The 16,897-nt window shown below is 34.4% G+C and overlaps 1 protein-coding gene across 2 annotated transcripts in view; it reads left to right on the plus strand.

Annotated features, from left to right (window-relative positions):
- The window catches only part of LOC145246870 (Fanconi anemia group A protein-like), a 160,133-nt gene that overhangs the window by 24,625 nt on the left and 118,611 nt on the right, over positions 1-16,897 (plus strand). For both annotated transcript variants that reach the window (XM_080108732.1, XM_080108733.1), the window contains exons 4-11: positions 1,076-1,230; positions 5,438-5,524; positions 8,677-8,753; positions 10,434-10,543; positions 11,953-12,023; positions 12,615-12,648; positions 13,127-13,273; positions 16,778-16,854. In XM_080108732.1, coding sequence (XP_079964858.1) covers positions 1,076-1,230; positions 5,438-5,524; positions 8,677-8,753; positions 10,434-10,543; positions 11,953-12,023; positions 12,615-12,648; positions 13,127-13,273; positions 16,778-16,854 — 758 coding nt within the window. The remainder of the gene's footprint in view (positions 1-1,075; positions 1,231-5,437; positions 5,525-8,676; positions 8,754-10,433; positions 10,544-11,952; positions 12,024-12,614; positions 12,649-13,126; positions 13,274-16,777; positions 16,855-16,897) is intronic.

Genomic DNA, 16,897 nt, shown 5'->3' on the forward strand with positions numbered 1-16,897 from the left:
TTCTGCTTTCCGATCTGTACTGACATGCAGAAGTTCAAGTGTAATGTGAACAGACATCTTGCTACTCATCTCCCTTCATAATGTCTCTGCAACTTATGTTCCCGATAGTAGCCCCCTACTTCAAAGTGGCACTGTGCCTTGTTTGGGGTGAAAATTGAATTAAAAAATGTTTTGTTTTTAAATGGAATGTTAGACATTAAGTCTATTGTTAATTCTATTAGAAATAGTTAAATATTATTTATGTCGGAAAAAGAGTTGATTGTCCATTCTTTTAGAAATCCGAATATTAAATATGTCAGTCAAAAATATTATACACACCCACACACAAGGGTGTTTAAAAGTAATACCTCTTATTTTTATTCCGCCGAATGAATCTGAGGGGGATTGCAAATTGCGTTGATATGATAACTGAACTTATGCATTCATGATATGAAAGTTTCATCTCTCTGTTGCAGATATTGATGGTGTGAGACTCTAAGGAAGCAACTCCTATCATGGATATGCATCAGAAGCAGAGATATGCCATTGAATTCATGCCGAAAATGCATTTGAGAATGGATTTGACTATGTAGAAAACTAAATTCTGAAGTATAAAAGGTTGCTTGTTTTAATGGTACTACTCCCATTTGCGTAGCTATTCTAAAGTTCGGCAAGATACACTCGAAAAATGTCCATAGGTTACATTGACCAAAATTGTTGTACAAAAAAAACAACAACAACTGAAGGTGAGAACAATAGTCCAAAGAATCCAAATAATTCCAATAATCTATCCTCATCTCAAAAATTTAGAAATGGAAAAATTAACATTTTTGAAAGCTTATGATTAAAGTAAATATTATTTATTTTAACACATTATCATTTTTATTCAAAAATACTCTTATGAAACAATGTTTTTTTAAAAAGTACTCTTATGAAATGTTTTTTTTTTCTTAAAAAAAAAAGTGCTCTACAAACGATGTTTTTAAAAAAGTACTCTTATGAAACAGTTTAATAAAAAAAAAAAAAAAAAGGTTTTCAAAAGAAAAAAATTGGTACACACTTCTACTGAGAAGTAATTTTAATATTTTATTTTTAGTTGGTATTTGTTTGGAATGGTTGCAGAACAAGGCTTTACAAAGTCGGAAAAGTCTGGAATTGACAGCATCAGATTTCTGTTCGCGGAAAATTGTTGAAATTTCCAAAGACGGGAAACTAAAAGATTCTCAAGAACTTCTCCGTATCGACAAGAGTGTAAGTATCTAAAAACATTTTTAACAGATTTATTGTGACATTAAATCTGAATTATCAACTCTGGTTTCCCTTTAGCAAAGAAGGTGGGCTCCCTCTACCATGCTAGAAAATTATTCACTCCTAAAAGTATTGTGTATCTTTACAAAGTCACAAGTATTGTCACATCTGGCATTTTTTTCTTTTTTTTAAATGAATTTATTCTTTGTTGTCAATTCATTGCAGCTACCTTTTCTTTTAAACCAAAAAAATATGTACGTTGATGGTGTTAAAAAAAAAAGGGAAGGAGAAAAGAGCTGCAGTTCATGCTGAAACACGAGGCAATCACCGATTGTTTCAAATTTCCACTTGTCCACGCACACACGCATCAATCATAACAATTGAACTAAGGTTTGTCGCTCGCGAAAGGTGAAAAAAAATGCGTAAACATATTTCCTTTGCAGAGAGATTTATTTTTAATCCAATGGCAAGGAAAACTTCTGGGATTGTTGGCCTTCGTTTAAGTTGCGTTTGTTCGGAAGATCGGCAGGATTGCATCTTGGTTGAAAGATGACTTTCAGGATATCAGAGTCGGAGAGTTGCGTTTGTGTCTCATTGGCGATGGTACACTGTAATGCTTTCACCATCATGGCGGCTGGCAGGGAATACCCCACCCCCACCCCTTCACTCCCTTCTTAATCATAACGTTTACTTTTTAATTTAAAAAAGAAAATGTGTCCCAGTTTTTTTTTTTAACAAAAACTCCTTTTTTTCCCGTAATACTTATATTCTTTGTTTAAAACAGAAAAGTAGTCGCATCTTTCTTTTTCGTAAGAACGCTGACTAAGGATTATATAGATTGACACATTTGTCTGGTCATGGCTGACGAAATCAGAACAATGTACCCCTATGCACTACAGATAAGAGATGTCTGGCAAAAAGAAAGAGGGTGGGACACAGATGTAACCTAATTGACCTAAGTTAGCGTTTTGCTCCCCATTTGGGAGATCAGACCTCCCAGGGACCTGTGGGAGACCGCATAACTATATTAAGATAGCTTAATAGATCTCGGGCAATGGCGGATATCCCAAGATTTTAATTGAAATATATAGATATAAATTGTTTTATTGTTTGAAAATCGGAGATATATTTGTTATTTGAGACAACAGGAAATGTGAGAATGTTAGAATAATCGACTGTACTTGTCGACCTAGAAAATCCTTCAGACTATGGCTGTCTGAATGATAGGATGTGACCTCTTAAGGTCATGGGATTTGAATGTTGATTTTTGGCCCCAGATTTAAAAAATCACTACTAAGTCGAGCTGCACACGCAATCCGCACTGCGTGTCATAATTTGATTGGCTTAGGAGACTTTCCATCCGACACCCCACCCCTCACCCCCACTATATAATATTAATCCGCTTGAAGATTAAGCAGATTCCCGTTTTGATTCCAAGGGGCACAGATTGTGTGGAGACTCGCTGTTCCCTGAAGATGTGACTAACACGCTCCCTCCTCCGACCCATCTGAGGCTCTCTGAAGAGAAGAGAGATTTGAGACTTATGAAAACTTACTAAGAACTGAACCATATTTTTGTAAAAAAAAATCTGTCAATCTGAAAGTAGAATAGAATTTAAGCGTCTATTGTCCTTCTTGCCTGCGTGAGTTTTGTTATTCATTTTCAGCATACCAGATTCAATGTGATGGCCTCTAGAAGTACCAGATGACACGAGCCAAATTTTTGAAGATCAGGGGTCCTTACGTAACTTCATAAGAGAGAGTGTTACACAGAATTAAAGAGATTTCTTGTTAGTCTGGCCACCCAAGAGATGTTTTCTATGAGAAAATAAGTACCTCATTAAATGGGAAATCATGCTGTGACTGATTTTGGAAAAGTAATTTTCCTAGATGGATTCCAGATTAACCTATTTAGAATGGAGACTGTCTAGCCAATAACTTCAGTGGAGATATTGAGTAGTCAAATTCTGGGTGGTTGAATGGTGACCACTAACAAAGGCCAGAATCAATCAAGGGTGGAAAAATTTCAGGAGATGGGAAGATGGGGCAGTGGGAGTTGGATGTCTGTTGAGCTGCTGATTTTTCACAGGGCTTGTAGTGAGTTGGGTCAGTGTGCCTTTTCAGATTGGGCGAAACTGTAGGAGCTCTTAGCAGAAGAATTTCTGATTTTTTTTAGATAGGGGCTGATTGTTTATAATACTTGTATTGACCGGACTATTGTCCTCATCTTGAGTGTTATTTGTGCAAAATTTTGGTCGGATTGTCCTTCAACCATCTTCAGGCATGTTGCCTCCCCTTTGTCAACCAATTTTTTTCATAAATTCGAAACTACAACCATAAAATAGACTAACTCACAGAATACGAAAATATCTATGGAGCGAGTAACTTTTTTCTTTTCCAAACAACAAGCAACATGTCTGAAGACGATTGCAGGCTAACCCGACTGAAACGTTGCGCAGATAATACTCAAGGTGAGAACAATAGTCTGATAAATACAAATAATATAATAGTTTCGTTGATTTTAATTTGAATAAAATAAAATATGTATCGGATACGTTTGAAAGCCAAATCACAACGCAATATTACAAAAATAAACAAGTATTTTACTTGTTTGAAATTTATAATTTATATATTCCGGCGTTAAACAAGTAAAATATTTGTTTATGTTTGTATTATTGTGTTATGATTTGGCTTTCAAACGTATCTGATATGTATTTTATTTTATTCAGTATAAATTTAGATATTTTAGTCTGGTCAAGCAAAAAATCTCACCTTGCAAATCTGTTGTTCAACCTTGTGGAAACGAGTACCACTTGTAATCCTCCTCCCTCTAAAAAAAATCTATTTGTTTATAAAAAATCTGTTTGTGGTTTTTGGTTGTAGAAAGAATTCCTTTGTTGTATCACTGACTGACCATCACTGATCATAATGGCCTGTGCAGTGACCGCACAAGTGCATGTTCATACCAGGCCTGCATTTTCTATAGATTGTTCTCCTCTCGAATGTTATTTGTGCAACATTTCACTTGGACTGTCCTTAGACCATCTTCAGGCATGTTGCCTCCCCTTTGTCAACCAATCTTTTTACAAATTCGAAACTCTAACCTTGAAATCTGCATCTTCTGTAGCGTCCATCTATGCACTCTGCTGCACATGTTGCCATGTACATGTTTATATCAATATTGGGTGCGGTAGAATGTACTCATTAATAAACATGAATAAACCAAAAATCTGAAAGGCAAGCAGCATCAAGATGGCGATCTTTAAAAGAAAATAAGATGCAGTATTCAGATTGGCATTGCTTTTGATTTTCCTCAGTTTCATCTTCGCAAATTCATCCTTTACTAGAATAACCAATGTGACCCATTTGGCTCATAGGTTATGAAAACACATTTAAGCATTGTGTCGTATTTAGAGAGTTGAGTTAATGCTTTTCGGGCATTCCCTAATCAAATAAATATTTCAACAAAAGCTACTGAATAAATGAACAAACGACTTCGTAAAACTTGCAAGGAAAAGGTTTATTGAAGCAAAGGCATGATGCCATTTAGATATAGCTAGGATAGAACTCGTCTGCCTTTGCCCGGTAGTTAATCCCCAGTGGGAATTGTAGATACCGGTGTAGGCAGAGAGAGAGTGTGAGGAAACAGGTCCGCTCTCTTTGACGTCTCGCTGGAAAAGGGTAGAGTTTTTCTCGTCCGGGACGGAAGCAGTTATAGTTCCTTAAGGGGGTAAGGAAGATCCCTGCGCTATGCCTCTGATTGGTCAGTATGTGCCATATCGCACAGTCAGGGGAGGCACTGACGCACAAGAAAAGAGTTCTATTTGTTTCTGCTACAGACCTGTGGTGTTGAAGGTTCAATCCATTCCCTAATCAAATAAATATTTCAACACAAGCTACTGAATAAACGAACAAACGACTTCATAAAACTTGCAAGGAAAAGGTTTATTGAAGCAAGGGCGTGATGCCATTTAGATATAGCTAGGATAGAGCTCGTCTGCCTTTGCCCGGTAGTTAATCCCCAATGGGAATTGTAGATATTGGTGTAGGCAGAGAGAGAGTGATTGGTCAGTATGTGCCATATCGCACAGTCGGGAGGCACTGATGCACAAGAAAAGAGTTCTATTTGTTTCTGCTCCAAGTAGTCGAAATTACCAATCCTCATCTCAAAAATTCCAAAACCCATTTGATGTAATTTCTTTCTTTTCTAGAATCTTCTAAAGATTGTCACTGGAGTCATCCATTCGTTGAAAGCGTCTTTTGACCCAAATTTCTTCTTGAAATATGTTTGCTCTCAAGTAGGTAATATTTTCCCCATTTTTGTGTATGTATTTGCATTTTCAAAGACTTTGTTACTGATGGTTTAGAATGGGTGCAAGTCCATAACTTCCAACCTCATTTGTTTATTTTTGTGTTTGTATTTGCTTTTTTTTGTGGTTGACTAATAACTAACAATATCTTTTTCTATGAACCAAATAAATGTTTGTTTTAAATTTTGTTATTAACATAGTCTGCACGTTTTGCTAGGAAAATTTCTTCTTGAAATATGTTTGCTCTCAAGTAGGTAATATTTTCCCCATTTTTGTGTATGTATTTGCATTTTCAAAGACTTTGTTACTGATGGTTTAGAATGGTTGTGCCTGACTGGGTGCGAGTTCATAACTTCCAACCTCATTTGTTTATTTTTGTGTTTTTTATTTGCTTTTTTCTGTGGTTAACTAATAACTAACAATATCTTTTTCTATGAACCAAATAAATGAGAAGAGAAAGAAAAAAAAAAAACACGTCAAAATTTTGTTTTAAATTTTGTTATTAACATAGTCTGCACGTTTTGCTAGGAAAATGTTATTTCAAGCATGCGAGAGAAACACGTTTGCTGATGGTTGTGTCTGATTAGGCGAGAGTCAGTACCCCCCCTCTTTCCAATATGAAAAATATAAATACCAAAAATAAAGAAATATCATTATGGTGTACATACCTGTAACCGAAAGAAAATATCGTATGCCAAAACTCATGTAAATTATTTCATTTAAAAAAAAAAAAAAAAAAAAACTTTATGGCTACGTGATGGTCTCTCAACACTATTTTTGCAGGATAATTTAAATTAAAATAATTCAATCTGTTGCAAGATTTAAGAAAGCCATTCTTAACATGGGGATGGGATCAGCATGTTAAGAATGGCTTTCTAAAATCTTGCAAAAGTTACTTACATGAAATTATCTATGAACTCTATTCAATCAGTGGTAATGCTTGTGCCACCAGATCAGGCTGTCTGAAGATATTAGCTTTCGGAGACAAAATGCACCTAACATTGATGTTTTTTGTTTTTTTATTCCCTTTTGCAAAACTTAATTATGTTCTGCAAAACCAAAAACAGCTCACCTTTCCCCTTTTTCCTTTTCTTTCTTTCTCCCCCATTCCCCAACTGATTTCCTTACTTAAAATTCGGGTCAAGATCAAAGTGTAGTATCTGTTCTTCAGATGCTGCACTTCAATTTCTTGTTCTCTGTCAGTGGAGGAGAAATCCTTCACGATTGAGACAATTTTTATTTTTGTTCCTTTTCTCCACATTAAAAAAAAGACCCTGGTGTCTAACTCTGTCCCGTGGGGAGGCATAGTAAATAGGGACATTAATACTATAACTCTCTCATTGCAAAACTTGTGCATATTCTGCAGGGCAGGGAACAAAAACAAACAAAATCCACTACAAGAAAACCAAACCAAACACTACAAACTAGTGATTGAAGATACAAAGCGTGAAGAATGAAACCTTCTACAAAATAACCAAACCAAACCAAACTCCATGAATAAATACTTGATTATATTAAGAATTGAAGCATAAAATTTGTTTTCAAAATTTCCTGGATTCAGCATTATATAATCCGAAAAGGGTTGATATGCCGTATAACAAAACAACCAAACTGAACTATATCCACTTATCCCATTATAATGTCAAAATTAACTGTAATATCTCTCCAAGAACAAAATTTATTATTAGAATGAATGATGGATCTCATAGCTAAGAGAAATGGTGTTGGATAATCCAGGTCCCCAGTAATGACGTCAAAGAAAAGTCACTCAGAAGCCTGAATGAGGGTGCTCCCGGGAATGACGTCAAAGTCAAAATGGGAGATGTAAAATCCCGTGAGATTAGGTCAGCAAGATTGACCGACATTTCAAGACAATGCATGATGGAATGTTGACGTCATAGATGTGCAGACAACGGGAGAGAGAGCAACCACGACGGCAAGCTAAACGACATACTTTTTATTCACTACAAAACACCAACTTCACTACGCATGCCATTGCTCATGTCAAAACTGTCGTTCTGAAACCGAAAAGGTTATTTTGAATAAACAAAATATTTTATAACCAGCTATGCTTTTATTTCGCTTCCATATATGTATATATCGAGGCAATAACAATGTTTTTTTTTTTTTTTTGTTTTTTTTTTAGAAATTATATAGACTGACAAACACCTTTTGATGACCAGTCGTAGCAAATACATAACATTAGATCTATATATACAAGATGTCTTCAATAAGTTTCCAGGCTTTTTTTGTACAAGTATTTAAAATTGTCATCGACTTTTGAAAATTGAATGTGCTATTGCTGTATATCTTATGGGATAACTGACCAATCTTTATAATTTCAAGTTCAAATGAACTGCTACAGCAGGAATTGGAATACACCCTACTAAAGCCTGATTGCCACAACTGGCAATTTAAAAAGTGCAATCTGGAGATGAGCACACTTTAGATACGCAAAAAAAAATGCCACAAAAATGTATAGACTGTTTCAGACTGCTCTTGGAACATCTTTCATGAATTGAAAATCAGTTTATGAGTGGCATAAGAGATTCAAAGAAGGCCATCATGTGTCTATAGAGACAGTAAGTGCACAGTTTAGTGCCAGTGTGGGAACTGTACAAACAATTATTTGCAAGGAACTGAAGATGCAGAAGATTTGCATGAAGTTTGTCCCAAAGGATGCTCAGAAAAGATCACGGACTACTTGACCAAGATGGGCATCAAGTCAGTTCCTCACTCTCTATGACTTTTGGTTATTTTCCTTAGCTGAAGGAAAACCTTAAAAGCTTTCGTTACGAGACAATTGAGATGAAAGAGGCTGTGACGAGGGTCATTGACTCGCTAACACAAGAGGACTTCGATGGGGCTTTCCAGAAGTTGATGGAATTGTACAAGTGCATTGCAGCTGGGGGAGATTACTTTGAAGGTTGGTTGGTTTCATGTGTGTACTATCAATAAAGGTGTCCATACGAAAAAAAGTCTGGAAACTTATTTAAGGCACCTTTTGATATTAACCAGGTTTTATTTTTAATCATTTTTAAACAGTAAAAATCTAAAATTGTTTGTGTTATAAAACTATAGATGGATGAAAGTGGATTAGCACAAAATCTTCACATATTTATGAACTCTTCATCTTTTAGGTTCCTCGTCTTCCGTTAGAGGTTCTGTGGACCCTCCACATCCAAAATGTTATGACCTTGGATTCTTATCTTCAGCAGTAAGTTTTTATCTACATGTGCGCTAATTCTGTCTATGGTTCCTGGCATGACACTAAATTATCCCGGGCATCTTTGGGTCACTCCATTTACAGTTGTTTCTACTTTTTATTTTTTTTTTATTTTTATTTATTTTTTTGCCTATCCTATTTCCCCAAACCTATGAACTATTTTTCTATCCTTTCTAACCTATGATAAAATGCTAATCCCCTAATTTGGGAGGTTTGGGGAGTGTGGAGTCATCTCTTGTTCCCATTGCTCTCAAGATTCTATTGTTATCATTGCATTTGGTTGGACGTCTGTTTTATATGCTGGCATGTGTTAAATGAACTTTAGAGGTTCATTTTCAGACTAACATATTTCTGGCCAAGTCTTTATTGATCCTTCTTTCTCTCCAATCCTTTCTTATCACTTCTAATGTTTCCCTTCATCTTCCTCTGCCAACTGACCCTGAGATCTCAACTGTTTTACATCTACCTCAGACTCTCCGATCGATTCTTTCAATGTGACCAAACCAACAAATCTATTATGAATAGAAATCTGAAGGTCGTCCTAAATGTAAAGCCTCCTATTTTACAAATTTTTAACTTTGAAAGTTTGTAGTATTGGGAATCCAAGCTTAAATGATATCTAGGTAGTTGGAGAAATAGTAAGTTATGTAAGTATATTTTCGATTCCCATCAGCGAGTTTAGTGGGGGGGGTCACAGAAGGTTAGGGTTGACAGGTATCGACCTAGATAGAATGCACCGGAAATTAGGGGTAACGGGGAACTGTGGTTGTAGGTTTCCGGTTTGCGACCACGTGGGCTGAGAGTTAGTTTCAGACTGCAGATGAAGCAGACGTGACATTAGAGTCTCTCCTCTGACAACCATGGGTTCGAGACATAGGCTTGTCTTTTTAATAAGACAAATTAAAGCTTCAATCTGTCTCATGTTATCGATTCATCTGCAGCAGTAAGTACGACTCCCCATGAGATGGAGCCAGCGACGAGAAGATATCATCCACTGGACAAGGCAAGCAGGTATGTACACATTATATATTTGCGCATACATGTCGAGACCCTTCAAGGCAAGAAACTGTAAGAACGCACTCAGATTTTAAAAGTACCTTAAAAGTAAGAGAATAGCAACAGTAACATTTAATAAGAAGTAAATAAATAAAATAGAAGGATGCAAACACAGAATCATAACAAGTTGAAGAGCTACAAAGACGGGAGTGATACCATTAAAACGAGTGACCTTTTGTGTTCCAGAATTTATTTTTTTACATAGTCACCATCATTCTGAATGCACCTTTGCCAGGAATTCAATGATGCATCTCTGCTTCTGACACCTGTCCATGATAAGGGTTGCTTTCTTAGTCTCTCACCATCAATGTCTGCAACAGAGAGATAAAACTTCCAAGTCCTGAATGCATAAGTTCAGTCATCATAACAATATAATTTGCAATCCCCTCTGATCTATTCAGGCAGATTAAAAAATAGGAGGCATTACTTTTGGAGCCTCCTCATAGTATAGTTTTGGCTTCAGATAGGTAGATAGCAAATCTTTATGATTGATAAAAGTAATAATATAGTTTCGGTTTCAGACAGATACCAAATCTCCATTAGGAATAGAAAGCTTAAATAAAAAAAATCTTTAAAATTATTTTTTTTTTAATTATTTTTTTTTTGTTTTTTCAGCACCTGTCAAACTGATTTGTCTATTTGTCAGGAAATTTCATCTGCAATTATCGACCTGTGTAAATGTTCTAATTCGCAGACGTTTGAAAAACGGAAAGAGATTGTAACAGGTAACAGCTTTCTTTCTTGTTTCTTATTTTTCTGTGATTTGTTTTCAATCTAAAGTTCTCCACCTCTAAAATAAAAAAAAAAAACAAACTACTTTGTATTGTAATTGTCTGTATTTTTGAGATGAGGTGTTTTCATTGATTGAGATTGTCGGACTGACTTCCTCATCTTGGTTGTTATAGTCACAACGTTTCGGCCGTTTTGCCCTCCGGCCTTCATCAGGTGTTTTGTATCGAACTTTGTATTGCTTATAAATTCTCCCAAACACTTGAAGCGTAGGTTTTATGTTCGTATTTCTGGTGATGTTAACTGTAGTGTTCCATTTTACTTGCCTCCCCACAAGGGCAGAGTTAGACACAAGGTTGGTTTCTAATGTGGGGGGAAAATCCATCTCTCCAAAAAGGGGCACTCTAGATAGGAACAAAAATAAAAATTGTCTCAATCATCAAGGATTTCTCCTCCACTAACCGAGGACAGAAAAAATCAGGTGTAGCATCAGAACAGATACTACACTGTGATCTTGGCATGAAGGCCAACTGTAGTGTTGCTCTGAGTTAAAATAACTAAATTGTGTCAAACATGGTATTTTGATAAGTATTGCGTTAAAAAAAAAAAATATTTTGACAAGCTTTTGAAGCTGATCGTCAGTCTGGATCTAAAATGGAAGACTTATATCCAATCTGTTGATATGGTCAACTGAAAATTCACTATTGGCCATAAGAGGATTTTTGTCGTAAGGAGCATTTATACAATTAATTTAGGGAAGTAGAATGAGAAAATAAATGTTACGATGGGAAAAAGCGAGTTGAAGTTCTTTTCCTATTCTTTGTCTACTTTGCGACTGAGGCTACAACGTGTTGGGTAATGTTACAGTAGGATCATCATCATATATCAATCTGAAATTCTATTGTTGGCATTGGTTTTCCCAATATTTTTCTAGTTAATACATACAATTTCTGCTCTCCCCATAGAAATATCTGAGACCCACAAAGGGTTAATCCCACTCTGCCATTGAGCAACCTACTAAAGACAAAGTGCGGCCTTTTAATGGATTGAAGAGAATTAAATCAACATGGGAATACTTTCACTGCGAATGCTAATGCGTACGCCGCTAAACTACAGCAGTTGTGTCAGAAGTCAGAAGAGGATTAATTAACCCTGATGGATTTAAAGAGCGTCTACTTGCAGATATAGAACCTAGGAGAAGCTGGGGTCATTTCAGACAGTAATGATTTGAAAAAAAAAATTGTTTGACATGCTTGGGTTTTGGCCTAAATGTAGCAACCTTAATAATGACAGCTATCATTAAAAACTGTTTTAATAACTGCAAATAAAGATAAGTTTCATCTGTTTATTCTAACCACAAATTTGATTTATTTTCCCTTTTCTATTTATTTATTTTTTTTTTCAGTAATTGTGGGCGTTCTGATTAATGAAGCTTTTCCATTCAATTCCAACCAATTATCCTCTTCAATAAATAAGGTTTGTTGATAGATTTTCTTTCTTTGAAAATCCAACTGACATAATTCTATAATGTAGAAATATAATATAGTGAATAAATGACAAACTATATTCCAAAATTCATGATGTGAATCTATTAAAAAGAATTCAAAATGACGTAATGGAAACATATTAAAGGTATTTGCAGCTTCTCTTCCAATTTTCAGATTTTAATTTATTTCCTTTTAACGGATTGATTGTTGCTATTTTGTATGATGAGTTAAGGGCATAATACATTCACTGATTGATATAATAATTGATTGATTTTGCACTACGAAACAGATACTGTTAAGAATTGAAAATGTCAACTGAATTAAAGGAATAAATTATAAGATGGTCAACATCATAAATTTTGGAATATAGTCTTTTGTCATTGATTCACTATATTGCTTTGTAATTACATTGAGCTTCTTAAATAAGGATTGGTATATAAGAAAATATATTTCTATATATATATATATACATATAAATAAAGAAAATCAAATACTATTTATATATAAACTATGGATAATTTACATGTTGGTTTTGAAAAGGATTCTTATTATTTTTTAATCGTCATTTATTATTTTTCAGGAAGCCCAAAAAATTCTTGACCTTTTGATATCAAGTAAGTCTGACTTATTTATAAGTTCATTTCTGAAAAAGAAAATTTAAACTTGTGAATCATCTTTATTAGACAAAATTTGTACATGAAAGTAACTCACCATAGGATACTGATACAGGAATGGGATTCTTTTTTTTTTTTTTTTTTTTTTTTTTTTTAATGCTCAATTTTATTAAAATTACTAATAATTAATTTCTCTTGTTTGAAAACCACGTTTGAGTGAAATGGAAAAAAATTGGTGAATATTGATATGGTTCAGAAACTTATCTGTAATTTGATCCCCCCCCCCATTCTTTTCTGCACCCTCTAGTGGTCTTCATCAATTTGCTGTTTTAATTCCATAAGCGGATACAAATAACTGGCATGTTTTTCATTTCCACAACAACTGTACTGTATCCTATGCACTTTTCATGTGTTGTTCAGTAGTGTATTTACTTTTATATTTTTGAATAGATTCTTATGTTAAATGTTTTCTTTTTAGGCATTTTGGAACTTAATGAAAACGAAAACCTGTCGATGTTTCCAATTGAACTTGCCATTGAATACAAGTTGATAAACCGTGATGCGTTGCACAAGACCTGCGTTCAGCAACTGACCTTCCTGCTTGGGCATAAACCATGTTTTACAGGTGAGAATGTTAACAGGAGAGACAAAATAATAAATGTATTGTGAAGTAGTTCGTAAGAAGTGAGAAATAAATATGAAGAAATAAATGGATGGAAAGGATTTTATGGAGATGAACAATATAAAAAATTTATTCATAATTTTACTGCATTTAACAATATACCAAAACTATTGAAGCCATGAATGTATTATGAATGAATTATGAAAATGGTAAATTAGAAATATGAAGAAATAAATGGATGAAAACAATTCTATGGAAGTCAGCGATATAAAATGATATATTTAACAATTTACCACTGGAAGAATTTCCCTGAATTATAAAATTTATTGTGAGTTACTAATTCCATTTGGTCACACCTGTTATCATCATATAATCTCTGAGGAGCGATATCTATAAATATAAAAGCGAAAATGTATGTATGTGTGTTCGCTTTTTCTGTATGTCTACAAAAGGCTTTTTTCAGAAGCGGTCGGTCGGTTTAAAACTTTTTATATCACATATAAATTGTAATATCTCACAGTTAACAACGAAGCTCGCCTGTCTATTTAATTTGCTCGTTTTCAGGAAGATAAATATTCAACATTTGTCGCTCGCTTCATGTGGGTTAGTCTTTTTCCTATAACATCTTGGGAAAATAAAAATCCCGCAGTCAAACTTGACCTCATTAAGTCATTAAAACGGGCACCTGCCAAATCCAAGTAATTAAATAAATTCAAATGTGTTTCCGTTAGCATCTCGCGGTGGAGCAATGGTTAACGTCGCACTCTTTTTTTTTTTTCACACTTTAATTTACAACTTTGCCTCAAGGGTTTGGGTTCGGGTTCGATCCTCATACTTATCCCCCCCCTCCTCCCGAGTTTCCACACTCACCTCCAAACACCCGGGCAACGCCGGGTGCCCCTTGCTAGTCTATTATAGAAATCTCATTTGTCTGTTTAAATATTTGTTTGTCTGTCTAAAATTTTAGACAGAGGCGACGAATTTTCACGAGATTAGTATCGTTTTGAAACACGATCCTTCAGACGACAAATATCGAAAAATTGGCTAAAAGCATTAATTCCTTCACCCTCAACTGGGTATTTTTCTACAAGTATATGAAATATATATATATAATGAAAAATTTATTATTCGTTAAGGAATCCAAAAATGTAAAATAAATGGCTTATCTCGTTAGAGGAAATGTTTATAGACAGCCATTATTTCAGTTGTTAAATTGTTAATAAATTAGTTGAATCACCTATCAAACCGAGTGCAGTTGCAAAGTTGACCTGGTTTTTGTCTTACCTTTGCTCTTGTCAAAATCTTTAATTTCAATTATAATAAATAGACTAACACATAATAATTGAAAAACTAAAAAAAAAAAAAAAAAAATTAAAAAAATTATTTGCTATCAGTTGTTTGGGTGCTTCTACGCTCTTGGGACGAAATTTCGGAAATCGTAAAACCGAATTTCACGTGAAAAACAATGGTATCTATGTATCCTTCATATTTTTAAGATGATTATATCAAAAAATTGCAAAAATCGATAAGGTAGAGAATTATTTATTAAAAGAAAATAAAATTTGATGGAAACAATCATAAGATACAGGAGAGTTCAAAAGGGAGATAATTTTCTGTTTTGATTTAACCAAGATGGTGGCAATTTTTCACCTGCTAACACGATTAAAGTTGTTTTGTTTAATAATTCAATAATATTCAGGTAATTTCGACTGCATAATTTGGAAGCTACCATTGTAATTTATTAGAATTGAAAAAAAATAATCAGTTGAAACCATTGTTTTTTTTCTGAAAACTCCATTTATCGACTACAAAATCTTGTCCCAATTCTGTAGAAGCAACATTGCTATTCACAAATTAAATGTTTATTCATGAAACTTATCTTACAATGAGTGTTTTTTTTTTTTTTTTTTGTTTTTTTTCTTGATTTGAATTTTCTTAAAATTTCGTAAAAATTGTCCAATAATTGTTCATGTATTTTAACTCATAACAAAAATTGTTTTCATTTTGTAATTAATTTTTCATTGAATTATCTTAGTAATAACAAAAAATATATTTTTTATTTAAAATCTTGAACGGTGTTTGCACATTGAAAAAAAACATCACTTGGCACTTTCCAGTATTTTATGTAAACTCTCCGGAAAATTCTGCTTTTGTATATGCTAGCCTTGATGCCCGGTGTTACCTGGGTGTTAAGAAGTGTGTTGAGCAAAAAAAAAAAAAAAAAGTGGTAGTAGGCAGGCAGGCAGGCTCGAACCCATATCGCGAAGGAGGAAAAGAATGTGACAAAAAAAAGTGACGTCTTTGCTATTGCGCCCATCAAACTGGAAGTGACCATAGATTTAAATTAAGGCTAGTCAATCAAAAGGAGATGATGACTTTGGAAAATATCGGCGAAAAAAGCGACCCTTCCCTGTAGAAAAGTGCCTAGTTTAGGGTGAAGGAATTAATGTTTTTAGCCAATTTTTTTTTATATTTGTCATCCGAAGGGTCGAGCTTCAAAACAATACAAATCTCGTGAAAACCCGTGGCTTCTGTCGAAAGTTTTAGGCATACATACATACATACATACATACATACATACAGGTGAGGTTTATATTATAGATTACCTCCCAAAAATATTTTGTAAGACTTGATACCACAAGATTCATTAATCTGTGATCCAATTCATCTCATTGTTCTGATATATATATATATATATTGCAGTTTCTGTAGACGAATCTGAGTTTCATTGATATGAACAGGCCATTACTGTTTACAAAGTGCCTTCCTCCAGTTGTCTGCCTTTTAAGAAATGGAGACAAGCTGACAAAAATGAAAAAAAAAAACTATAGGCTTCCAAATCCAAACAAAGGAAACCAATATTTAGTCCCCTTTTGTTTGGATTTGAAACCTATGGTACCAATGTTGTTCTGATCTTCTGTCACACATATATATCTGTTTTAGATGACGTATGTCACATGTACCTGATCATGCTGTTGTCACGTCATAGTAGAAATAACATAAATTGTGGGGGGAAACTACTATTAGCTTTTTGAGTTTAGCTGTAGACTCAAACCCTATTTGTTGATTATTATCCAATCTTTCAGCTTCGTACCAAGATTTTTCCTATTACTGATCTCCTCTCAACCAGCGTCCCCAAATATATTTACTATCATTCAAAAATCTTATACATCCACAGTTTACTAACAAAAAATGTCCGCATCCTTTTATTTCTTCAGCTTAGTTTCACCCTCACTATCTAACCACCCAAAATCTCAACTGCTAAGTGCCATAGTATCGCTGCTATTTAGAGTTCAATGGGCCAATCATTTTTTTTTTTATTGTCATTCATTGCCTAACCAATCCCTTGTGGTGGTCCCGGTTGTAGAGTGGGGGAACACTGTCATATCGCAAAATAACACATTTAAATTTATTGCATACAATATAAACTTTTATTCTAATCTCACCATTTAAAACATGAAGTTGCTTTTATATTAATCAAGTATGTATTAACAATTTTTCTTCCAGTATCTGATGCAATCCAAAAGCAAGACCAGTGGACATACAGCAAGTTATCTCCCTTTCAGAAGGCACTCTTCAAACAGGTAATATACATTTATGTACAAGTATGCAACTCTACTCTCTTCA

The sequence above is a fragment of the Euprymna scolopes genome, chromosome 24 (genome assembly GCF_053919585.1).
Source record: "Euprymna scolopes isolate OS-2025 chromosome 24, ASM5391958v1, whole genome shotgun sequence".
NCBI classification, from domain to species: domain Eukaryota; kingdom Metazoa; phylum Mollusca; class Cephalopoda; order Sepiida; family Sepiolidae; genus Euprymna; species Euprymna scolopes.